The sequence below is a fragment of the Lucilia sericata genome, unplaced genomic scaffold (assembly GCF_015586225.1).
Source record: "Lucilia sericata isolate MDLA Ls3-8-SP2 unplaced genomic scaffold, ASM1558622v1 Contig000228F_arrow, whole genome shotgun sequence".
In the NCBI taxonomy this organism is placed as follows: Eukaryota; Metazoa; Arthropoda; class Insecta; order Diptera; family Calliphoridae; genus Lucilia; species Lucilia sericata.
The window spans coordinates 224,463-252,318 of NW_023994255.1; the positions used below are offsets into that span (position 1 = coordinate 224,463).

Sequence of the window (27,856 nt, forward strand, 5' to 3'; positions counted from 1 at the left end):
CATATATTTAATAAATATACATATATACTATCATGAATTCCATGTGAAATCAATTAAGAAATGGTGGTCTTCAGATTTCTTTAATTTTTTGTAAACACATACTCTATTAGACATATAAGGCATATTTACATTAAATTCTTAAAAATTCCGAAAAAAAGCGAACTTTATTGCGATTTTAATTTGTTCTAAAACTAAAAAAAAATCAAAAAGGTATAAAACTTTAAAGGTTCATATCTTTGAGAGTTGATATCTGATTTTGTTGATTTAAAACACAATCTAATACTATGGCTGTGATCTTTCATTCCAATATAATTTGTATATTCAAAAGTTTAAGATAGTTCATTTTTTATTTAAATGCATTTTGGAAATCGTTCTCCCTTTTTAAAATTTTTTAAAAGTGCTTTAATCGAATATTTGAATCTTTCGATTTTTTAAAATATTCTATATTAGGAAATTTTTAAATTTTATTGATATTTTATGCATTCAACAGAATTTAAAACTGCTTAAAATACAGCACTGATCAGAATTGGGATGCAAATATTTAAATTCGATTACCACTAATGTACGCTTTCATCAAAATGCATTTCAAAGTAATATTTTTTAAGATAAATGTATTTTTGATGCAATATGCATTGTGTGCATTTTCTACATTGTTCTCCATGTTTAACATATATTGTAAGTTCATTATTGATAAATCTATAATTTTTTATATAAAATAAACATTTTTATATTTTTGATGGGCATTTGATCTAACTTAGACTAAAAAAAAATTATTTTCAAAATATAGCGAAAAATGATGCTTGAATATTCGTTTAATAAAAAAATTTATTTTATATGATATAAAAAATAGCAAATTTTGATTTATAATATTTGAAAATACTGTCAACAGAGAGAACGACTTGCATCAAAAATGCATTTATCTTCAAAAATATTATTTAGAAATGTATTTTGATGAAAGTATACGTTAGTGGTAATCGAATTTAAATATTTACCCATTCCAATTCCAATGTATTTTAAGCAGATTTAAATTCTGTTAAATGTATAAAATATCAATAATATTTAAAAATTTGCCAATATAAAACAATTAAAAAAAAAATATTTTTATATTTTGCATAGAAAGCTTCAAATAATCGATTAATGCACTTTTAAAATAATTTAAACAGGGAGAACGATTTCAAAAACATATTCAAAAAGTGCATTTCCATAAAAAATGCATAATCTTAAACTTTCTAATATAAAAATTAAGTTAGAATGAAAGAGCACAGCCATAGTATTAGATTGTGCTTTAAATCAACAAAATCCGATATAAACTCTCAAAGATATGAACATTCAAAGCTTTATTCCATTTTATTTTTTGTAGTTTTCGAACAAATTAAAACCGCTACAGAAATCGCGTTTCTTGAAATTTTTCAAAATAAAAAATGGAGTTGATTTATTTTCTACATAAAGAAAATATATTGATAATATGAAAGAAATTGAAAGACATGAGGTCAAAAATTGTCAGTTTTTCTGTGTTCTTTCCTGAAATCCATGATATGTATGTACATTAGACCGACTCACAAAAAATGTTGCTTTAGTTACCCCCTCAAAATATACGCTGTTATATAATATGATGTTACCCGAAATATTTTGGGTTTAGTGTTGTCCGTTCGTGAGCTGGACAGTTATCAATAAAATATCCTATGGGGGACTCGATTTTTTATGTTTAATTCAATATATTTCAAAAAATCTTTGTTTTGTTTTATGATTGTTTCCAAAATATTTTTAGTCTATCGATGGCCGTTCGTGAGTTGGACCGGTTACAAAAAAGTCCCTTTTCAGTTATTTTCTTAAATTTTACAGTTTTTTCTTATCATTTGTAAGGTTTTATGAAGCCACGTCTAGTGGTGTGCAAATTTTGCATACATTTTATTTATATTAATGAAAAGCATAAGTGCCGGTCCACACACGGAAACTTTAGTTGAGAAACTTTTTCTTAATTCTCTTTTAAAGTTTCCTTAATGTCTACACATAGAAACTTTTGTTTCAGAAACTACGTGTTAATTGCATTGATTTGTTTTTGTACGAATGTGAAGAATAACAAAACAAAACGAGTTTCCGAGTACGAGAAACTCCGTACCGCGAGAGAGATGAATGATATTTCTTTCTCTCTCACGCAAAATCAAAAGTTTCCAAAAAATAGTGTGGACCGGCAGTAACAATTTTAAATTTTTTTGGATATGACAATTATGAGCAAACGGTTATTTATAATTAATACATCATTGGACGCGGCTTTAAAATCCCCTTCAAACGATACAATAAAACTTTAATTAAAAAAAAATCAAAAATACCTTTTTTTAATTTGGTCCAGCTACGAACGGCCATCGCTAGACTTAAAATATTTTGGTAATCATCATAAAACAAAGCAAGTTAAATTTTGAGAGGGGTAACAAAAACGTTTTTGCTTTCCATACAGAGTTAGTCGGTCTAATGTACATACATATGTATGGGTCTTCGATTGTTTATTTGTGTCTAAAACCAACTGGTGTTAAATTTAAGTTAAATTTAAGGTGAATAATAGGACTTTTTTTATTTCTTCTTAAATTGTGTCACTAAAATTATATTTTTTTAATATTTCAAAATCGTATCTTCTAGGCAAAATTGTCGATTCAATGAGGTATAAAACATTTATATCAAAGGTCAAACAACAAAATTATTTACAATTTCCCAAGAAATATATTAAGAAATTATGCCTTTTTTGTATTGTTTGATCTTTTTTTTTTCAAGCAAAAGCGATGTAAACAAAAATATCTACACGAAAATCGAGTAAAATATGAATTAATTAGCCGTTTTAGCTTAATATTTGTGAAAATAAAATGATAGTAATATTTTATACCTTGTTCGAAAGATAATTTTCTCTAGAATATAAGATTGGTTCGAAATATTAAGAATATAAAATGTTAATTGCAAAATTTTTGAAGAAATTAAAAAAGTCCTATTTTTTACCCAATTCTACACTTTTCAATCGATTTCCGGCACGGGTTCCCGTTTAACACCAGTTAGTTTTAGACACTAATTAACCCATCTGAGTAAAATCGATATTTTTTGAACACCTCTAATGTATATAGGATGCTTTCATCGTTTATACTTATTTATATGGGCAATTTCGTGTCAAGTGACCCAACTTTTAAAATCGATGTCTTCCGATTTGCACCACGGTTAATACTATTGAATAGTAGCTCTATCGGTCAAGAACTTCCGAACTTAGAGGGGGTCAAAGTTGGCCATTTTGGTTATACAGGGTTTATTCAAATGAGTGTAACTTTTCACCTATTGGTCCTAGCAAAATTTATCCAAAGGTGTTCAGATTGCTATTAATTCCAAAAAAAAGTATTTTTTATATTAAATATTTTTTTAAAAAATGATAGCTATTAATTCATTGTTTCCAAAAAAAATATTTTTTATTTTTTTTTTTAATTTTTTTAAATAATTTTTTGTTAATATTTTTAAACTCCTTTGTTTGCTCAGATGAAAGCTAATTTCTTTTAAAGGTCCCATAATGGGATGCGAGTGGGATACCTATCAAAAAAGATATTTTTTAACTCAAGAATATTTTTTTAATATAATGTACGTTTTTGTTTTTTTTTTTTTTTTTTTTTGCTCAAAAGAAATCTTCAACCATTTCCTTTAAGAGCTTTGTAGTTACATAGTGGGATGCAAGGGGCTTATGTGAAAAAACCATATTTTAAGTCAAAAGCTTTGCATTTGAGGTAAAATATTTTTTAATACCTATCCCACTCACATACTACTAAGTAAACAAAAAAAAGGTCTTAAAGGAATAATCCAATTTTTTCTAGGACCAATCGGTGAAAAGATACATTTCAATAAAACCCTGTATGACCATAATGTCCAATTTTGGTCCCTCTAAGTCCGCCAGTTCTTGACAGATGGAGTTGAAAATTTATGTCTGGCCTTGGACTTGGTGCAAATTTCATCAAAATCAAGTTTTTGAGTTGGGTCACTTGACACGAAATTGACCATATAAATAAGTATAAATGATGAAAGCATTGCTTCATAAATATCTTAGTGCATACATATGTATGTATATTGAGCCACCAAGCAAAATTTATTTTAATTTTACGAGACATGCTTTGTCGGAAGATATAAGAGATTCGACATAGAAGAATATATGTACATATATAACACTCTTTTTTGTTTTATAAAGCAATAGTTTTCGTGTTAACATGGAATTTAGCCATATGTAAATAATATTAAAATATTAATTGATTAAGGACTATGTCTAAATTAACAAATAATTTATTTTAAATAATCTTAACACACTGTACAAAATACAACAACAATGTATTAAAATGTTCATGTTTTATACCTTTTCTTTTGTTTTAATTTTAATTACATATTATTACTTTTTAATTATTTACATACTTATTTATTCTAAGTATATTTTATTAAAGAAAATCGAATTTGTGTTGTTAATTTCAACCACAACGTTCTGAAAACAAAATCACTTCAGTTTTTACACCACATACTATAAATATACATAAGTATATCTACAATAATAAATCAAAACATACGCAAGTACTCAATTTCAACATTTACATTTGCATTTTATTTACAAAAGGGCTTAAAATAATGTGATTTTTTCCAATCAAATATTTCATACCTTAATAATTGTGTATTAAATTGCATATTTTTATCATTATCAAATAGGATAAAAGGAGATTAAACTATAAATAAACCGCATAGATAAAAACAGCACCGTTAATGATGATCCCAGCAAAAAAAAAAAGAAGTACTTCCAAAATAATTATATTTATCACCACTTCAAAAGTGGCACTAAGTGAGTTTGTCTACCTTCTAAGGAAGTGATCTTTAAAGACTTCCGAAGAGGCGAATATCACGAATAACTTCCAAAAAAATAGCACAAAAATTACTTCTTGAGAATAACTTCAGAAGTATTGAATTTGGAATCAAATAAAAAGGATATCCCTCCTATGACAAGCCTGTGTTAAAATCATCACTTCTTCAGGTCTTTTTCAGTACTTCTAAGTAGTAACTTCTACTTCTTTTTCGCTTCTTTGAAAGTTCTTATTTTGCTGGGATTGGTCGATTTGACGATTTAAACTTTAAAGTATTTTAAATCATAAACAAATGCATTCGTAAATCAGCTCTTGGTGGAGGAAGATCGTCGCGCGTCGTTGCTTAAGGGGGAATCAGGCCGTCCTTTTTGCTCTGCCTTCGAGAGTTTTACGTTTCAAACCGCATTGGTCAAATGTGTGACGTCGAATAACTGTACCGTGTTACGGTTTTTTGAAATACATGCATTCGTGTTAACTTAACCTAGGTTTTAATTTTGATTATGGTGGAGAACCAAAAAACTTAATTTAATATTCCGTCCAGTCGTACTGGAATAATTGGTGTTGGCGTTATAATCATTCGATTCGCCCAAGAAGTCTTACCTGCAAATGCAGCTAAGCAAACTTAAAGTACAAAACAAATAAACAAACAAAACTAATATCTATAAAAATTGATAAAAAAAAATAGCTTTGACGATTTAATGATGATTTCAAAAATTAAGTTGACGATTTTTTCCTCAAAATTTGGCGATTTTACACCCAAATCATCTGGCAACTATGGTTATAACAACGAAAAAAATTTTTGATTTTATATATGGGCAATTTCATATCAAGTGACCAAACTCAAAAAATCCTAGCAAAAATTGTCCAAAGGAGTTCTGATAGCTATTTCTTCATTGATTTTTTTTTAACAATAATTTGATTCTTTATTTTTTTTTCAAAAAACTCCTTAAAGGGCTTTATAGTCTTAGAATGGGATGCGAGTGGGATATCTATTAAAAAATTATTTTTATAAGCTCCACCACCATCAGTGGCGGTAGATGGTGTATAGGTCCATTATTGGTCACAGCTCCCATATAAGGTCCACTTTCGAAAAATACTTAAATACAAATAACTAATTAAGAAATAAAGATATTGGAATAATATTCAACATAAATATGTTTTGTATATACATATATAACTTTGCAAAATATTTTTCGGATTGGTCTATAATTGGACATAGCTCCCATATAAGGCCCATTTCCGATAATCACGTAATCACACATATTACATAACTGAATGAAGATATCGGTATAAAATACATCATGAAAATCGGATAAAATCCTACGTAGTGTGCTTAGAAAGCTTAGATAATTTTTTTAAGAGTTTTGTGGTTACTTAGTAGGATGCGAGTGGGATATCTATAAAAAATATTTGATCTCAAAAAACAATGTTTTTGAGTTAAAACATTTGTTTATATATGCCCCTTGCATCCCACTAATTGACCACAAAGTTCTTTAAGGAAATGGTCTAAGCTTCCTTTTGAGTAAAAAAAATACAACAAAAATTTCCATTTTGAAAAAATAGGGGAAAATTAAATGTCAAATATTCAAAGAAATTGTATTCCTAATTTAAAAAAAATAATTTTTTGATAGATATCCCACTCGCATCCCATTCTAAGACTATAAAGACTTGAGGGATATTGTCTAAGCAAACTTTTGAGCAAAAAAAATACAATTTCATCTAAATCGGAAGACATCGATTTTAAAAGTTGGAGATTTCCTTTATAGTCAGAAAAAAATAAATTGAATACTGTTATTCGGTTTGGTTTTTATAATCCATCTGGTGGGTCCTTGCTTATCGCGCTTGTTTTATGTTAATATACATATAGTGAAAAATATATCGCACACCCGTACAAGAGTGACACAACTCAAAAACTTTCTTTTTAAGAAAAGGAAACAAATTTTTTACAAATTCTGAAACATAGAGAAACGCAACGTTTTTTATTTGAACAGTTAACAAAAACAAAATACACTAATATTTTTTGCAAATTCTGAAACATAAAGAAAGATATAATGTTTTTTCTTGAACAAGAACAAAATACACTAATATTTTTTTTTAAAGATAAACAAGCATCTTGTGCATAGTTTAAGGCTTAAACTTAAGGCTTAAAGAATATAAAAACGCAAAAATAAAAATTTGAGTTGTGTCACATTTGTACTGGGTGTGCGATATATACGTACATAGTTTTTTCCTGAGGTTGACAATGGAAATAAGATTTCCTGGTTGTGTCGAACATATTTATCCAGACAACAATTTTAAGTTTTATTTTTTGTTCGGAGAATAACATTTACTTTTGATTATTTACTGTTTGCTCAACAAACAAAACTTTTTTTTGTTCAAAAAATAATCAGTATTTACCGAGTTTTATTTTTCCAGCAGAAAAAAATAATTTTTAATAATTTTATTTATCACCCAGAAAATAAAAGTTATTTCTAAATTTATTATAAAAATTAGTCAATAAAATCAAAAATTTTATATCAAGTTTTCAGATAAAAAAAGAATAATATAAATTTTTGATCGATAAATAAAACTCAAAAAATTCATTTTATTTTCAGAGCAATAAATAAAGCTTAAAAAAATAAATCAATGTACTAGTATTTTTCGAGAATTGCGTTGATATAATCCATATGACCAGATCATGTCTCTACAAATATATTTTTTTTTATTAAAATTTTAAAAATAGTCATTATTTGATAACAATTACTTATAATTGAAGTTTTGCCAATTAAAATTACCTGTAATATGATTTTACCAAATACTTGTATACTTGTTTAGGTATTACCAATTACTATTACATGTAATTATAAGGGAAAACTTAATAATTAAAAGTTTTCATTTACATGCAATTGTCATTGGCAAAACTTAAATGTAATTGTAATTGGTTATTGCTCAATTATACACTTCAAATAACTGTAATTGACCAAAGTTCAATGTAATGTAATTGAAAATGTCAAAAATTAATTAAAAAAAATGTTCATGTATGGTACCCCCCGATGTGTGGATAAATTCGATATTTTTTGTTTTTCAGTATAAATACATATAATGAAATCTTAATACATAAAAAAATGTAGAACACACAAACTAATTATACAAATTTTTAATAAATATATTTACATTTCTTATTATTATAGTCAAATTGATCCGAACAGCACTATATTTCTAATTTTTTTGGAAATGTATATTCTTTATACATATATCGAAAGCTTCCATTTATGTGGATATAAACAGTTGAGAAATTTTATTTGATTGGAAAAAAATCACAATTTTTATGCTCCCTTAAAAATAAATGTTTTGATATAAATTATTTATTCGATTCTCTTTACGTTTTTTATTTCCAAACCGATTGTATGAAATGAATATGGATGTATCCGTTTAAAATGGACTTGCAGGTGCTCAAGGTACAGATTTAAACTAAACTAATGCGATGGAAAGCAAAAACTTTTTATTCACAAACTTTTTACAAAAGTCTTGTTTGCGGAGTTTTATTATATGTATATGCATATTTACATACATACGTATGTATGTATATATACCAACGAATATCACCGATTTGTTTTTTGGATAACTGATAGAAAATTTATAAAAAAAGTATGATTATAGGAAAAGGTTTTTTAATATTTTCTTTGATTTGAATAGATTTTGAATGTATTATTGGCCAGTATAAAATATACACTTAATTCTTAATAGAGACTATTTATCAAAAGCGTAAATAATGGTGAAGATAGCAAAATGACAACAAAATAGACCCGTTATATCCGACCATTGATGCTTAATAATAATGAAATATTATTAAGCATAATAATAATGAAAAAGAAATTACTATAACAAATACAAAATTTAAATTCGGCTATGGAATATTTTATATACAATTTATAATTTTTTTATTTTCTTGCATTGTTGCCAAAGCTTTCCGGAGTACATACATAGGTTCTAGACCCCATATTAATATTAAATCCGTAGACATATGTATGTATGTATGTACATGGTTGCTTTGGAAAGATGTTGCTGATATATTTATTAAATTTCCCAACCTATTAGAATTAACAACATAAGCATAAACATAAGTAACGGGATTAATTAACATTATATTTTTTAAAAAGAAGTGTCAAAATTAATGTGTTTGGGTTAAACATTTGTCACAGAATTCACAAATTCAAAATATTTAATTTTAATTGTTATTTAAAATTAAACAAATTGGTGATAAATAGATGGAAACTCCGTATATAAGAACAAATATTCTTGTTAAAAACAATAATTTGAGAATGTTTTAACATTTTATTAGATTGATTCACATTGGCTTCACATTACAAAAATATTTTCGTTTTGTTACTTTATTCAGTAGAATTTAATTAAATAACTTTTTATACACTTATTCAATTCATTAATCAATTATAATTATTATTAACATATTTAAACACACTGCGCGAGTTGTTTAAATTAAATTAATAGTTAGTAGTTTATATTGCTTTTATACTTTTCAATAATTTTTTTGTTAGTGTATTCAATAATGACAAATTTTGAATTTATATTGAGCTCAATCAGGTATGTATTGAATCTCTCTTGAAAATTATGTTTGTAATTATGTAAATCAATCTTAGCTTCAAGTTTTTAGTCTGACAACCATCCTATTGACAAACTATTGACATTTTTTTCAAATATGCAAGTTGAAATAGCATAATCGAATAGAGCTTTAAAAGCCATGAGAAACTACGTTATTATTTTTTCCCGGTTATTGAAAAAGTTGACGCACCAAATATCTGTCCGTCTGTGTTTTAAAATCATTTTTTTGATAATTCAATTAGATATGCGTTTAAGAATTTAGCTGTTTAAAAGCAAAAAATCGGTGTATAAGAATCGGAGATATGGTCAAAACAAATGAGATCAACAAATTATTTTTTATGGACTTTTTAATTAAAAGATGTAAAATAGTAAATTTACGTAAAAATCAAAAAGTCCTGAGATATAGGCAGTAGCGAGTCGTGATGTGACAAAAGTATACATTTCGGTTAAAATGCCTATATATTTAAATTTTAAAATAAAAAAAGTAAAAATATGTTTTTGATTCCAAATGTCATATATAACATATTTTCAGTACTTGTACAACATTGGCCATCTTCTGTGGGTATGCCAAAAATTTCGACAAATTTATATCCCTAATGTACATATATACAATTCTAAAAGTGAAATTATTCTTTATTGTAACCTAAACAGCAGTGTTGTCAGGAGCTTCAGAAATAAAAAGCTAAATCGGACATTAAAAAGGGTAAGAAAAGGCTAAAATGCATAAAAAATAGGGCTAGAAAAAGGCAACATTTTTATACCACAAGTGAAAAATAGTGCCTTCGCCACCATAAACCAATGGTTATCGAAATGTCTAGAATGGCAATAGATCCAAAAAGATAAATTCTCGTAAAATTAATTAAAATGTTTCTATTTATACTATAAATCTCTTTAGTAGGGAGTTAACAATATTTTTACCGAAATAATAAGCCGATAAAGAAACTGTCCAACTTAGTGGGTGAATGGCAATGTTATAGGAGCGCAACTATACGGATCGCATTGTTGAAGGCAATTTGATGAAATTACGACGAAGCACAACTAAGTTTCATATATTTTAAAAGCATTGTTGAGCCTGCCATATTTCTTATTGGTTAGATCTCATATCAATTCACTCATAAACAATAATAACGCGATAAAATTAAGCATACAATTTTGAATTGATCGGTCCATATTTATGTACCACTGGACCCCATATAAAGCTTCTTTCAGTTAATTGGTTTTTCTTCAATAAAATGTTTACATGTATCGCACGACTATATATTCTTTCTTGTTGTATTTCATTTCATCTCCAAAATAACGACATATATAGTCTTCCAATAAATAGGTAGTACAATTGCCAAAAAATATATATTTTTTTTTTGGGTGAGTCTTATTTTGATCATAAGAATCTCAAATTAATTTGTCTAAAATTGTAGCTCATCTGAGAACAAGAACCTGCCGGAAATCAGTTAAACGTTTAAAGTTTTTAAATCAGAATGATTTTGTAAATGTTCTTATTATAAATTCTTAAATATTTAATAAAAATTCTAAAATTTTTGCCTTTTTAACGCTGAATAAGAAAGCGGAAAAAAGGCTAGAAAAGCCAGAAGCTAAAACCTAAATTTTGAGGCTAAATGATAAATAAAAAGGCTAAATTTAGCCTTAAAAAGGCTAACTGCTATGGCAATACTGCTAAACAGTAAAATATTGTCGGCCCCAAATTTCGGACACGCGTTACTCAAAATGTTGGTGTTAATTAATGAAGAATCTCAGAAGAATCATTTTAAAATAGTTAGCAATACTAAATATTAAGCATATAAGCATTAATTTTCCATAAACTCAGAAATAATATTTAATACTAAGACGATAGCATATGTCGCTAGTGCTTTATCTTTTCAAATTGTTATAATTTTAATTATAATAAATATTTACATATATTTACATATATAAATACAATTTATTGTCATAAATTATATTTTTCTGAAATCCTTCAATTTCAAACTACAGTTACGCAAAACTATGAGAGTATTGAGCTAATTTATTTTATGTTTAACAAAATCAAATATTTGTGTATTCCCCTAATACAATTTTTAAAAGTTTTAAAATATACCGAACTAATATGAGAATGCTAAACATTTTGTTACAAACTTTTTCAAAATGAGAATTTTTTTCGTCTTACACAAAAAATTTTCGGAAACATTTTATATCTCAAACTACTTGTAGCCGATTTTTAACATGTACAGTGTCGGACAAAACTAAAACACGAACTTTTACTTCTTAAAAAATGCTTAGTAACATTAAAAAATTGGTTATTGTGTAATAAAAATTATTAGTTTAGGGAGAATATAGTCTAGAAATTATAAAAACAATGAAACATAATGTTGTTTAAAATTAAAATACAATGTTTTTGAGCATATTATATAAATTAGCCTAAATATAAATATTTGGATATAATACATTTTAGGAAATTTTTATGAACTATTAACATTAATTACAATTAAATAAGTATATACTTTCTCTTGAAGACATTTTAAGAGCAAATTAACGTAAAATAAAGTAAATTTATACGATTTTTTGCAGTAATTTTTGATCATTCGTCTTCGCAGTCTTGCTATCCTAAGTTAAGGCCCACTTTTGGGTCGCACATGTACAAAAATTATTAATTTTCCTTTTAATTGTAAATCCATTGGAAAACAGTTATCGCATTTTGATTGCCTTCCAAAAAAAGTTTTTCAATTGACGCATTTTGGATTTCTATGCAATCAAAAATCGTAAATTTGCGGAGGGCTGCAGATATGAGCAGTTGAATTTATAAAAAGATTAAAGTAAATATGTTATGTGGATTTATTTGCTAAAGAACATCGTCTACGATTACATTCAAATTGAAGTTGAAATTTTATGGTTTTAAATTCAAAACTTGTCATAATTGGTTCAAATCGGTTGATCTGACACATACAGTGAATATTTAAAATATATATAGTAAATTTTAAGTTTTATAATTTTTTAGTTGTTAAATTCCAAATATTTACATATAACATACATAGTATTTTGAAGTTTTGTATAGTTATTTGCACAGTTTTATAGTAAAAATATATATCAAGTTTATACTTTTTGTTATTTAACTATTAATTTTAGGGAGATCGATACAGTTTTTCCCGACCGGTTTTTTTAAAATCGCCTATTTCCGAGTATCGAATAATCCGGGTTTTAAATTATAAAACACAGTTTTTTTATATTTTTACCTTTTTTGTATATTATATTATAATAATAGAAATTTTAAATTATTTTTGTAATATTAAGCTTTTTATTTTATATAAATGCATTGGCAATCTACTATGCATTAGCCGATTATTTGTACCATTTTTTGTAAAATAAAAAAATATTCTATATGAGGGGCATTACAAATATTTTTTCGATTTTCGACCGGTTACGCGGTCTTAAGAAAAATTATAAACCGAACAGCGTTTTTTGAAAATACCATTTTTCTGATAATCCCGAAAACCGGTTTTTGAAAAAGTCTAATAATCGATCTCCCTAATTTATTTACTAAAAAATTAAATTAACTCAGACACTAGCACGGTTTTTATAAAGTAGATTTTTTTGTATTTTTATTTTTCTTGTTAAAAAGTCCTTTACAAATTTAAAATATTTTTTAACTAGAGGAGCTAACGCTTTCAAAGTAATATATTTTTATGTGAATTGATCGGGAATTTTTATTTGTAATAATTTTAATCTTCCAATATGTTGTAAATCATTACAAGAATGATACTTTTGAGATTACTATGCGGTTATAAATAAAAAATATTACTAAAATTTTTCCAATCACATGCACTCCTCAATATTCTCATAAAACAATGCAAATAAATTAAAAACAGTTTCAATATAAAATTATTCAATACCTTACTTCTTGAGATACCATAAATTTACTCAGAAATTGTTCTTAAATAGAGGTGTCAATCAGAGACACATTTAATTTGCATATGAAATATACTATTTATACATATGTTAGTTATAAATATATACTATATTTTTTTTTAATTCAAGCTTATAATTTACAGTAGCATATAAAATATTAATTTTAAAATATATTGTTTGCAATTTATTTTTTAGTTTTTTTATACATTTTTTATTATAATATGTTAATTAATAACATAAAAAAATAAATTTTTATTGTAAAAATTGTTTTATTTTTGCACCTTAGAAAATTCATTATTTAGCAAAAATTGTTATGCTTTTTCGTATTAAATGCAATCTGCGCGTAGTTTTTGAAAATACATAATTAATATTTAAAAATTAATTATTAATATTTTACTTCGCGGAATTTTCTAGACTATGGCCGCGACAAAACGGAATGCAGGTCTAACATCTGCAGTACCTAGAGCAACCCTGAATGATGAGGAATTGGTAAGTTTTTCTTTTATACGTATTGTATATAGTATGACGGATCGCAGTAAACACAAAATAAATCCAATTAAGTGATTTTTTTAAATTGTATGTATATGAAATGTTTAATAACTGTAATATTTGTTTTTTTTTACTATGATTTTTTCACAGAAAATGCATGTATATAAGAAGGCATTACAGGCGTTAATTTATCCGATATCATCGACTACACCTCATAATTTTGTTTTATGGACTGCAACTTCACCCACCTATTGCTACGAGTGTGAAGGTCTTTTATGGGGCATTGCCCGACAAGGAGTTCGCTGTACGGAGTGTGGTGTTAAATGTCATGAAAAATGCAAAGATCTCTTGAATGCCGATTGCTTACAAAGTGATTATTATTGAAAGATATATAAAAATGTACAAGTATAAAATCATATATACAAAATTTAAATTTCTTTTTAATCAGGAGCGGCCGAAAAGAGCTCTAAACATGGAGCGGAGGACAAGGCACATTCGATAATAACAGCCATGAAGGAACGCATGAAACAACGCGAAAGAGAAAAGCCCGAAATATTTGAATTGATACGGTAAGTGAATCGTTTATCAGTGAAATGTCCTATTTGCTCTATATACAATATATATCATATTTATTAATGAATAAAATCAGAATAAATATCGTCAAAGTAATTGTGTTTAAAAAGGTCAACAAATTTGGTCACAAATTGAGTTTTCATTTGATTTCTATATTAGTTAAGCTAATTTTGGCAATAAATTAACACTTATACTAAGCACATTGGGAACAAACCTTATAGTATGTTCTCACGACAAAATTATTCGTAATTTACGCTCTCATTCGTAATTCAACCAAATGATTCGCCATACAAGCAGGCCTGCCAGATTTACCGATATTTTATCCTAAAAATAGTAAAGTGCCGATTTCCCGATTTTTGCTTCAAAAATGCCGATTTTTTACTCAATTCAAAAATATTGTAAATTGATTATATTTAATGATTTTTTTGCAATTCTAACGAATTTATTGTCAAAACTAAACTTCACAAAAGCAAAAATGACATGGAGCTTTTAAAAAAAAATTGGAAAAGAAAATTTACATTACAATAAAACACAATTTGCTACATCAGCAATGTAATTGGATCGAGATGTACTTATGTATATTATGAAAATGAAACACAATTTATGTATGAAATTCTAAGGATGCTAAAATTTTTAAATTTTTAAGGTTCGAAAATAAATTTACACATTTTGTGGAAAAGCTAATTTTGAACACTTACCCGGTTTTTGTTCGACGAAAAAAAAAGAAAATAATTGATTACAAATGTGCTTTCACAACATTCCCGGATTTAAAACCGATTGGCTTTACAGTTATTTTCTGTGTTTATTAGTCTTTTCTCTTACTCAATGATCCATCAATAACATATTTTATCATACCATTTGGAATGGTTTAAAAAAAAACTGTAAAAACAAAATTTTTACAAAAATCTTCTAATATCGATTAGGACTAGAACCACTTATTATTCCTTATTAGACATATGTCTAGACAATTGGTTATAAATCCTATTGAAAAAAAATTATTATTGTTGTTGATGACGACCACTTTGCCAAGTAATGTATGAAATAACAACACTCATTACCAAAATTAGAAAATATACAGGATAGTATTCAACAAATATTAATAAATTAACATTTTTCTGCAAAATTGATACAAATTCTAAACGAGTTTATTCTAGTAAAACAAAGTTTCGGTTTTCCCTTTTATTACACCTATTCTGAATAAAAATTCCCTGAATTATGTGTGTATGTAAAAACAATATTGCGACTTTTTCTTTGGTTCAAAATTGTGTATGTATAAACAATATTGCGATTTTGAATTAATTTATGATATGTTTCTTTTGTTCAAAATTGTGCATTTTTCCAATTGCCGATTTTTAAAATGTAAGTGCCGACAAATACAGATATTTTAGGAAAAAAATTGCCGATATTTCTATAAATTTATCTAGCAGCCCTGCAAACAAGTGCAAACCTCTTTCGCACGTATTAAATTGCCTTACGAATTATTCTCTAATCAGTTGTTTAATTTCATTTAATGGAAACAAACAAATACATAATATACAATAAATAAACAAATAACCAGAAAAATAATACAATCAATAAAAACATGGCAGTGATCAATCAAATTGAATTACGAATGTGTCATGAGAACGGGTCAATTCATAATAGTAAATCAAAACTAAATTTGAGTAATTTAACTAGCCGTGAGAACATATTATTACAAAGAAGGCAATAAAATGTCACTCTTATATTAGTCCGATTTTAGTCTTCCATTCCGTTTTTCTAATGATTTAAATGCTTCCCATATTCAACTTTATTATCTATTTATCTTTAATATTTAGCTCTTATGAAACTTTCAATCTATTATCTCTCTACTATATTTCCAAAAACGGGACCGACCACTCTACACCATGCACCAGGAGAAAACTGATGATTTAAATGGTTTGTCTCGTATTCTCTTTAATTGATAACTACATATGTACATAATAATATCGATACGGACATATTTTGTAAGCATGAAAAAATAAATACCCTACATATCGTCCGTACCTTAGTTAAAAATATCGTCCGTACCTTTATTTATAAATGGTGGATCTAGCATATACACTGGCGAGCAAATGTAAGTGAATATTTGTAATTTGTGCACTACAGTTGGAATAAAAAATGAAATTAAAAAATCAAATCCAAAATTTGTATAAGGTGGCACTGTGTAAACAAATCCCATGCCATAATCGTGTTTTACAGTTTCATTTCCGATGGTGCCTTTGATTTCTCTTCCCAGGGCGGAGACAGCCATTTTGAAAGAATCGAAGCATTTTGCAGACTCGTAACCCCATCTTTATAGATTTATCATCCCAAATTTGTAGACTCATCATCCTGGTCATGTGGATAAGAGCGCCAATCCTGCTGAATAATAAATATTTCAGCTGAATGGCGATCTTAATCACGCTCTAAAAAACTTGAAAAATAGCTTAGCGGGCAAAATTTTGTATTTTTCTATTATTACTAGTGTCCAAAGTCCCGACCACAATATACAGTCTTCATTGTATTTTGAGCATTCATCGTTTTGCTTTTGTGGATAAGAACGCATATACTGGGGAATAATTAATTTCTCCGCGGAATAGCGACCCAGAGCACATGTCAAAAATCATGAAAATGGCTTAACTGACAAAATTTCTCATTGAAAATCTCTCAGCCTCAACTCGATTGAGATATTGTGATGAACCCTGAAGATACAGTTGGAACAATAATGAGTAACCCCATCCAATTCGGAAGAGCTTGGGCAACGGGTTTATTTTATTTATATTTTTATTTATTTAATATAGAACTTTGTAAAAAATATTAAAAATGTTAGCCTTCCCTAAAGATTACGTGGAGTGCAAAACTGAGAGCATGCGAGTTATTTTAGTTTTGTTCGTTTTTTACTTAAAAATGTATGCTTTTTGAAATAAAATTCATTTTGTTAAATATTATTTAAAAAAATTACAGAAAAATTTTTTGAATTTGCTTTTTATACCCTCCACCACCATCAGTGGCAATAGAGGGCATATACATATAACTTTGTCATTCCGTTTGTAACACCCAGAAATATTCATCTGTGACCCAAAAAGTATATATTCTCGGACCTTATGATATTCTGAGTCGATCTAGCTATGTCCGTCCGTCTGTCTGTCTGTATAAAACATTCTCGCGCTAACACGAAGCAACAAAAATTAACGAAAGTCATCTAAAATATCTACTATTGTCCTAGGCAGTTTGGTATTAAAAATGAGCAAAATCGCTTCACATCGGAAAAAGTTATGAATCAAAATTTTAAAAAACTCCGAAAAAATTAAGCTTTTTTACATATTCTAATGTAATTTTCACAAAAACTGTGCAATATAACTCCATGAAAATCATCACACATTTGCTTCTATATAGGTGCTTTGTTCTTGTTGAAAATTGATGGAATCGGCCCAAAAATGTGCATATTCCCGGAAAATGAGTTTTTTGTTAATAACTTCCGTTTGAATGTCGATATTTTCTCGAAATTAAAGTTTTATGTCAGTAGAATTCATCCAAAAAAAAAAAAAAATTCAGGATCGGTCCATAATTGGTCATAGCTCCCATACAAGGTCCCCTTCAGAAAATCATTCAAACGTACATAACACATTATCAACTAATGATATTCATTCAAAATTTGGCACACATATTAACTTTGTATACAAAAATGTTATTTTGAAATTTATTCACGTTCGGTCCATATTTGGTCATAGCTCCCATACAAGGTCCCCTCCAGAAATCACTTAAATGCACAATATTACCAAATAATGATATAGATATAGAATTTCGCCAAAATTTTGCCTATATACACTAATGTTAGTGTGGAATTTTTTTTACAATCGGACCATAATTGGTCATAGCTCCCATACAAAGTTCTCTTACGAATATCTCTTAAACGCATATTACTCATTAAAAAATATAGCTATTGATACAAAATTTGGCACAAATATTAGATTTCAATATATTTTCATGATCAGTTTATAATATGCGTGCGATCGGTCCCATACAAGGTTCCCTTCCGAAAATCACTTAAACACATATTACTTATTACTAAATTGCGATGTAGAAAATAAATTCACTGAAATATAGATTTTATGTACAGAAATGTTACTTAAAGATTTTTTGCGATCGGTCTATAATTGGTCATATCTCCCATACTAGGTCCTGCCCCGAAAAATACTTTTACCGTATTTAACTAGTTGCATTATCAATTTGTGTAGAACAATATTATATAAAAGCACATTTTTAAAAAAATAATTAAAAATATTTCTACTGATCAAACAATGTCTTTCATAAATATTTTGAAAGACATTTTTTACATCTTTAGATCCTGACAGAATAAAATAAAAATAACAAAATAACAACTCTTCATGTTCGCTTGACATTAAATATGGACCAAGCCCGATAAAATTTTGTAAATATATTTGTATTTACATAATATTTTATTGTGCTGAATTTCATCGCGATATTTGTGTTTATAAGTAATTTTGGACATTCAAGTAATTTTCTGAAGGGGACTTTGTATGGGAGCTAGGGTCAAATGAGGCCCGATCTCTATGAAATTTGGCAAGGTCATCAAGGCTTGTATAAAACTTAGTTGTGCCGCTTATCAATATTTAACATAATTATTAGCTCAGAATCCCTTTTCGGGGGGTTCTGTTGTATGGGGGCTAGGTGAAATAATGGACCGATTTTAACCATTTTCAATAGGCTTCGTCCTTGGGCGAAAAAAGGGTGTGTGCCAAATTGTATTCAATTATCTTGAAAACTGCGATCTGAACCTTGCGCACGAGGTTTACATGGACAGCCAGCCAGCCAGACGGACGGACCAACATAGCTTAATCGACTCAGAAAACGATTCTAAGCCGATTGGTATACTTTAAGGGTATAGGACGAATATTTTTGTATGTTACAAATATCAGGGTGTGTGCCAAATTTTATCCTATTATCTTGAAAACTGCGATCTGTACCTTGCGCACAAGGTTTAGATGGACAGCCAGCCAGACAGACGGACATAGCTTAATCGACTCAGAAAATGATTCTAAGCCGATTGGTATACTTAAAGGGTATAGGACGAATATTTTTGTATGTTACAAACATCAGCACAAACCCAATATATCCTCCCCACTAAAGTGGTGTAGGGTATAACTACTGTATTTTGAATTTCCTTAAATCTTTCACACACATGCAAATTATTAAATATCGCTAAAGCACGTCTTAGGGCGCTATAAAAATATATAAGAAAATGGCGTTTGTAATGTTCAATAAATCTTGCAATTATAACAGATTTATTTATTTTATTTATTTATTTATTTATTTAATTAATCCAGTGAATTTTTTATTTAAGCTGTTTAAATCTTGGCGTATTTCTATTTAAGACATGGGAAAACTTACATATTTCTACAAATATTTGATCAATTAAAAATATATATATATATAAGTAGCTGTTTGAGAGTATTTAAGATTTGGCTCAGCCGAATATAGAACTTTAACTTGTTTAGTTTTATTTATATTCCAACCAAAGTGTACAAATTACATTTTCTCGCCAGTGTACATAAAATCTTTTCAGACTCCCGATTTACAAACTGATTCTATGAAGCAGAACGTGGATTAATATATTTCTGTCAAAAATATATATATATATATATATATATATATATATATATATATATATATATATATATATATATATATATATTTGTAGTTCCGTTTGTAATTTCTGCAATATTATTTTCCGACCATATAAAGCATATATATATTCTGGATCCTTATAGATAGCGGAGCTGATTTAGTCATGTCCGTCTGTGTGTCTGTAGAAATCAGTTTTTAGAAGACCCCATATATGTATCTGCGAGATCCCAATAATTCTGTCAGACATGATTTAGAGAAGAACGCTATTTAAAATCAGCAAAAAAAACTACCTCTAAAAATTTCATCAAAAATTGAGATTTTTCGTGCTTGCTAAGACAGAAATTATATACAAGCAGCAAGAACACACATAATCATACGGTAAATTTTGTTATTGTAATTATTTCTTTGTAAAAACAAAGCAAAGAAAGATCAACACGTTACGTTGTTATTGTCTAGAATCATGAAGTTGAGTATGCAGACCACGGATTGAATGAGAACTTTTTGGTACTTTTTCGCTCTTCAAAAGGTAGGGTAGAAGGGGGACCATACGCCACTTTTTTTTTTTTTTTGAGGCGGCCTCAAATTAAAACCACAATACATATTCTTAATTTTTTTCTTGGTTCGGATACTTAGATATGTTGGCTTTAGTTTTATCCCTTTCAATCATTCCTAAGTCATCCTCATACACATATTTTTTTAACTTTTCCGCACTGACCAAAAACGGCGATACCGCCCCATCCATGGGGTAAATTCGCCAAGGGGATGGGGCAGATTTGTCATTAGTAAAATAAGCCAAAAAAATTAAAAAGTAAAAACTTATTTTGCTGTTTTATATTTTAATTCACTAAACAAAGTATAATATACTAGATATTTATTGTTTATTTCACATAACTAAACAAAAAAAATTAAAACAAATTATTAATGATTTTTTCTTTTTTTGGGGCAAATGTGCCCCACGGGCAGTTCTGGGGTTTAGTTTAAATTTTTTTCGGGTTTCAAATTATATTATCGAAAATATTATTATGTCTTATTATTCGCTATTATTGACAAAAACTAAAAAAGTTAGCACAAAAAATTCACACAGTGAAATATTTTTAAAGCCCTTTGAAAAACAATTAATCACGTCTGCCTCCCATCATATGTAAAGTTACTCTTTCAAACTTTCAGGGATGATAGATAATCGATAAACGAAAATAAAATTTGATAACGCGATAAAATCGATTACTCAGTTTTCAAGTTATTCGCTTTGGCAGATGTGCCCCTATGGCGAATGATCCCCCTTCTACCCTACTTTTTGAATTTTCTATAATATTGGACTCCGGTAGGTTAGTGGTTAGTGTTCTAGTCTGGTGGTGGGTTCGATTCCCACCTGAACAGACCCGATTTCTTGGAATTTGATGTATATATTTTGGGAATCATCCTAAAATAAAGCAAGGTCAATTTTGAGAGAGGTAACAAAAACATGTTTTTGCTACAGAGTAGGTCGGTTTAATGTATATACATCCTCCTTTTAAACTAACTAAGTAGATAACTTAATATTGATCATTGAAATTTTAAATTATGTATGTATAGTCCGGATTAAGTGAGAACCAATAAAAGGTACTTTTTGAATATTCTATAATATTGAACATGAAATTAAGCATGTAGAACCCGGAGTATGTGAGAACATATAAAATGGGACCTTTTGGTACTTTTTCGATCTTCAAAATGTACTTTTGAATTTTCTATAATATTGAACCCAGAAATATAAAATTAAGCCGGAATAAATTAGACTCTTTAATATGGAACTTTTTGGTACTTTTTTTCTTTAAAAGGTACTTTTTGAATGTTCTATAACACTATGCGACAAAAATAAATACCTGGAAAGTGACACTACTTTTCTGCAAGGTGGATCCGAGTAGAACAAGAATATGTGCTTTAAATTCGCCAAACACCTCCAAAATCTTAAGTTACGGGTAAAAAACAGGTTTTTCGTACCTTTAAGCACTTATAAGTCAGTAACTTAAATGAATCTGAACCGATTTCAAGTTTATCCACGGATTTAGAAAGCAAAAGCTGAGGCCTTTATAATGACATATATAACGTTTAAGTAACCTGGAGAGATATGTGTGAATTTCATCAGCAAACATATTTTTTATTTTAGTTATGCACCGTTGTCCAAGTTTGGAGATGTTTTATGAAATTATTTTAAATGGGAACCTACTATTTATTAATTGATTAGAAAACCCTGTCTATTCATAAGAAAAACGCAACTTTGTTTTTAAAAATCGGTTGGCAATTGCCGACGTTATTGATCCTTTTCTTAATACAAAATTGTTCATAAACTGATTTTCTGAAGAATGCTTTATATTGGGGATAGGGTTAAGTATGGACCGATCCTCGAAAAATTTGGTGGAAGGATTTATGTTTATATAAAAGTTATTTATGCTGAATTTCATCGTGATATTAATATTAAGAGAAGAATTATGGAATAGAAGTCATTTTCTGAAGAAGGGTTTGTATGGGGACTAGAGTCAAATAAGACCGTATTGTTTAAAGAATCAGAAGTATCACTAAAGATTACAGCAAACTCATTTACACCGATTTTTGTATTGTTTGGACCTAATTTGACCCTAGTCCCCAAGTAAATCCTCCTTAAGAAAGCGACTTTAATTCCATAATTCTCTTAATTACATCAATATCACGATAAAATTCAGCTTAAATAACTTTTATATAAATCTAAATCCTTCCTCCAAATTGTAAGAGGATCAGTCCATATTTAGCCCTATCCCCTATATAAAGCATCTTTCGGAAAATCAGTTTTGAAAAAGTTTTGTATTAAGAAAAAGATCAATAACATCGTCAATTGCTAACGGATTTTTAAAAACAATGTTGCGTTTAACTCATGAATAAACATGGGTTTCTAATCAGTTAATAAATAGTACGGTTCCTACATAAAATACTTCCAAAAAACGAAAAACCGTTTTTTTACCCGTAAATTTTGGAGGTGTTTGGCAAATTTCAAAAACATATTCTTATTCTACTCAGATCCACCTTTCAGAAAAATAGTATCACTTCCCAGGTATTTCAATTTTCGTTTATTTTGTCTCACTGTGTAATATAGAACCTGCACAGAAGTATGAAATTATGCATGTTGAGCCCGGAGTATGTGAGAACATATAACTGGTACAATAGGTATTTTTTGTAATAAAATTCGTACTGACTGTTTTTAACATATCATGGTGAAGGGTTTATAAGATTCGGCACAGCCAAATACAGAACTCTTATTTGTTTCATCTAATAATTTTGGTATTTTAATTTTAATGCGTATTAGAAAAATCATATTAATTTCGTCTTACCATTTGTAACAAAAATTAGTCGTATATATTTATATTTTGGGTTTATATTAGACTCTAATATGATTTTGCCATATCCGTCTGTCTATCGAATTTGTTTGCAAATATTTCTTTGTACTCTGATATTAATATTATTAATTCAATATTCTTCAAAAACTTGGGAATTAAATGGTTGATGTTTACAAGTGACATATCATATGGCACAAGAAGATTTCTGATGAGTAGCCGTAGCGTGCCCGAAAATGCATTCCATTCTGCTGTTGTGTCCGAAAAATTAAATTTTCAGTATTCTTATAATTAAAAATATCATAACAATTTGGAAAATAACTTATCCCCAAATGAAAATATAATTCATAAAAATCGTAAAAGATCAGGAAAAGAATCATTCAATAGTATAAGGAAGACTTGATTTAAACCTGGATAGGGAATAAAAAAGGTCGGACAGATATTTATAAGGCAAATTAATACGAAGACATGTTTCGAAGACCACCAAAGACTTCCATTAGACAAGCAGCACGTAAAGTTGAACGATTTGATTCTTATATGCGCAGAGTCAAAGATAATGCTGCGTTGAAGACTTTTTTAGAATTCCGGGTCAAAATTTGTATGAGGCTTAATGTTCAGAATAATACCGAATACAAAATTGGCATCATTGCACTATGGCTCTTAAGTGGTATTCAAACAATAGTGACAATTTTGTACAACGAGAGGCAAATCCACAAAATTGTTTAGAACTTCTGCCTGTGGAATGATATTGGACTCTTGTAAAAAAAGAAAAAGAACGCAGGAAAGGTGTCCTAGGATATGTCCGACTTTAAGCGTTAGTCGACCACTTCGTCAAAAAATGCAAGGGAAGAACTATAAAATCTTTAGGTTAGGTTAGGTTGATAGGTTAGATTATCATAAAAAAAGTTCACTGAATGCATTATTTTTCAGCGTTCAGAAACTCAGTTTCCTGAACCTAATTCCAAAGAATCTTCCAATCAGTGTTAGTCAGGAATGCTATTTCCGGAATAACCTCATTTCCAAGATACTTGGATCTAACTTCGACGAATGCCTGGTAGCGGCAAAGAAAGTGCTCCAGAGTTTCACTATCCTCTCCACATGCTCTACATTTGTCTGAATCCGCTCGTCCAATTTTGCACAGATGTGTTCGTAATCCTGTGTGTCCACTCAGAATACGTACCATCATACTAACTTCAGACTTGCTCATTTTGAGGAGATTTTTCGTCTTGCCCTCATCAGGGTCACCCCATATGATCATCGTGGTTCTACCCACTGTTTCATTATTCCAAGAGGCCTTATGGAATTCTCTCACCCATATTTTTAGATCAGCTTTTGTTGCGTCGAATGGTTTTGCGTTTGTCAGGTTAACTGCCTCGACCTCCCTTCCCTTTAAATCTATTACATTCGCCCTTTCTTTACCGACTACTCCCGAATGTCCTGGTACCCATATGATGTAAACCTTACCTCTGGGAGATTATTTTGTTAAAGCTTTCTTACAATCCAATACGGTCTTAGATTTAGTTCTATCACCTGATATCGCCCTAATTGCCTTCTAGCTGTTGGTAAATATATTAAGCGCTGTGGGCGCCATATTTATTCTAATCCAATTTACGCATTCCGTTATTACTCGTACTTCTGCCTGGAAGCTTGTGTTATGATTTGGTAAGCAGTGTTATATTTCTGTTTCTGGGTCTTCAATATAAAACCCCAGCCCCACTTTGTCCCCCAATTTAGAGCCATCCGTGTAACAACGGATTGCTACTGGTATTGGCTCTAATGTTCCGCTTGAGCAAGACATTCTCAGCATTTTAAAGTTTTCGACATATTCTGCGTCTGGTATACGTCAGGCACGTCCGATGATTGTGTATAACCTTCCAATGTGTCCAGTATACATTGATGACGTGTCCTATAACCGCTTTTGGCCAGTACGCCTAAAGTAAAGAGCCTTTCGGCTGTAAGCGCCGCCTCATAACTTAAATATGTTTCAATGGGTGGAATATCTAGCAACGTTTCCAGAGCCTTGGTTGAAGTAGTACACATGGCACAACTTATACCCAAGCAGCATGTATGCTGAACTCCCTGTAGTAGTTTGATATTGCATTTTTTGTCTAAAGCAGTTCACCAGATTATTCAAGCATAAGCTAGAATTGTTCTAATTACACTTTTATAGAGTTAATTTGTCATAGTTGGACTAAGACCCCATTTCATGAATATAGTTCTCCTACATATCGCCCAGCACCGATGTGCCTTGTTGATCCTATCTTCTATGTGGTATCTCCATTTTAATTTCCGGTCGAGGATTACACCTAAGTACTTAACTTTGTCTGTTACTGGTATATTCTTGCCCAGGAAGCAAGGTTCAGTATACGTAGAAATTTTTGTCTTTGTTGTAAAAAGACAGATTTCCGTTTTTGCCGGGTTAACATTGAGGCCTCTCGGTGGAGCCCAGCTCAAGGCAGTATTCAAAGCCTCCTCAGCTCTTCTACACAAGTAATTTGGATCCTTTCCCTGTAAAAGTATTACGACATCGTCTGCATAGCAGACAGGTCTATGTCCTTTCTCGGCTAGGTTCCTTAGGAGGCTATTAATCGTGGTAACCCAGAGAAAAGGTGACAAAATGCCACCCTGTGTTATACCGCGAAATACCTTTTTCCTGATAGTTATATCGTACATCTCGCAGCTTATCCATCTGTTCCTTAGCATGTTACCCAGGGTTTCTCCTGGGTACATCTCCGCTCTCGCAGAGGGCAGCTGTCCTCGAACGATTCAACCAGGGCATTTGTGAACGCTTCTACTTTGGCGTCTACATCCTCCTTATTTCGACATTGAAAATTGTTCTGACCTAAACGTTTCTTTAGTTAGGTCCCGAACATTGTCCAATTAGTTTTAGACTTATTCCGAAACTTTATCGGCTTTGGTGGTAGTCTTAGTATTTTGAATCATTCCGATGGTCAGAAAAGGAATGCTCGTCCGAAACTCTCCAATCCTGAATTACATTTATAAGCTCTTCTGAACATATAGTTATATCTAATACTTCTTCTCTGATTCTATTGATTTTATTGACAAAGGTAGCTTTATTACCTAAATTCAATGTGATCAAGACTTTAGTATTAATGAAATCCATAAGGCTTGTCCTCTGCGGTGTTTGTACTATGTTTGTACATGGTGGGAATTTGCATCACAACCTATTACAATTTTCTTATTTTTTTTTGTGCCTCTTCAACCAGTTTCATCAGATCCGACGTTGGTGGTAGTGTCGGAGAATCGAAGGGCAGGTAAACGGAAGCGAGATATATGTTGCCACTACCTTGCTTCAGTACGGTTGCATCCGATGTGGATAATCCTGTTGAGAGGAGGAAACATAAGTTCTTGTGGCATAAGATATATGTTCTCGGGCAAGACCCTGTATCAGCGTAAAAAAGTTGGAAACCTTGTTGCAAATCGTCCAAGGTCCCTGGATTAAAGCTATATGTATTTTACCAGTGTTAATTTTAGCCCTCAGAGCGTTGGTAGGCGTCTTGCTCCGATGGAGGTTTATTTGGATAACCTCAATCATGGTCATCCGTTAAACTGTCTTCCAGCGAGTTGGTTTTCACCTCCTCGCTCTTTGGACTTGACTCCTCCGGGTAGACAGAAGTGGGTACTATTGATGGCACTGCGATATCCTTATCTGGCATTGTAATATGTGACTGTTTAATCGACACCTTCCCAATTTCCTCGATTTTAGTATTTGGCTCCTCACATTACCAGTACTTGCTAATGATGCTTTGGGTACCGTCGTAAGTGTTTTAAAGTCCTTGTCGTGGCCTGTTTTGACAGCCCTTTCTATCGGCGCCTTCCCAATTTTGGAAAGGGTAGTTGCACTTTCTTCTGCCGAGTTAGTGGTAACTTCCTCGATTTTAGGATTTGACTCCTCAACCTTATCAGTAGGGGCTACTGATGCTGTGTTCTTAGTTTTTTAGTGTCCTTTTCGGGGCTTGTTGTAACAGTCCTTCCAATCGGCACCTTCCCAATTTTGAATATGACAGCATTAGAGGCGAAGTAAGCCTTACCTTTATTCTTGGAAAGACTAGCCATGGAATTCTTGTCGATACCTATTACAAATAAAGTTCCCTCGGGTTCTTCTTTCCAGTAAAAGACATCCCATTTTTCCACAGCCAGCTCAGCATTTTGACCTCCAAGAATTTCCACTATACGTTAATTAGCCAGTTCACTGCCCCATCCTTTTATGTAGACAGTGGACTTTAAGAGCACCGGAAGTTCACTCTTCTTTGCCAGTCCCAGCTTAGCGCCATACCTGGAAGGAGAGATACTTTCCATCAAGTTCTTTAGGGTGCTAACACATTTGTGAGATGTCATCCTCATCAACATCACGCCCATGCAGAACTCACAGCTCACGCTCTCTATTGATTGTTTGCCCTTTGAAGCTATCTTATTGTTCACCAGATCTTCTAC

At 29.9% G+C, this 27,856-nt stretch overlaps 1 protein-coding gene across 1 annotated transcript in view; it reads left to right on the forward strand.

The window, feature by feature from the left end:
* Positions 1-27,856, forward strand: part of LOC119602410 (mucin-4-like) — a 268,982-nt gene that overhangs the window by 155,508 nt on the left and 85,618 nt on the right. The window contains 4 exon segments of the mRNA XM_037953923.1: positions 8,285-8,293; positions 13,764-13,838; positions 13,989-14,208; positions 14,287-14,407. Of these exon segments, the coding sequence (XP_037809851.1) occupies positions 8,285-8,293; positions 13,764-13,838; positions 13,989-14,208; positions 14,287-14,407 (425 nt within the window).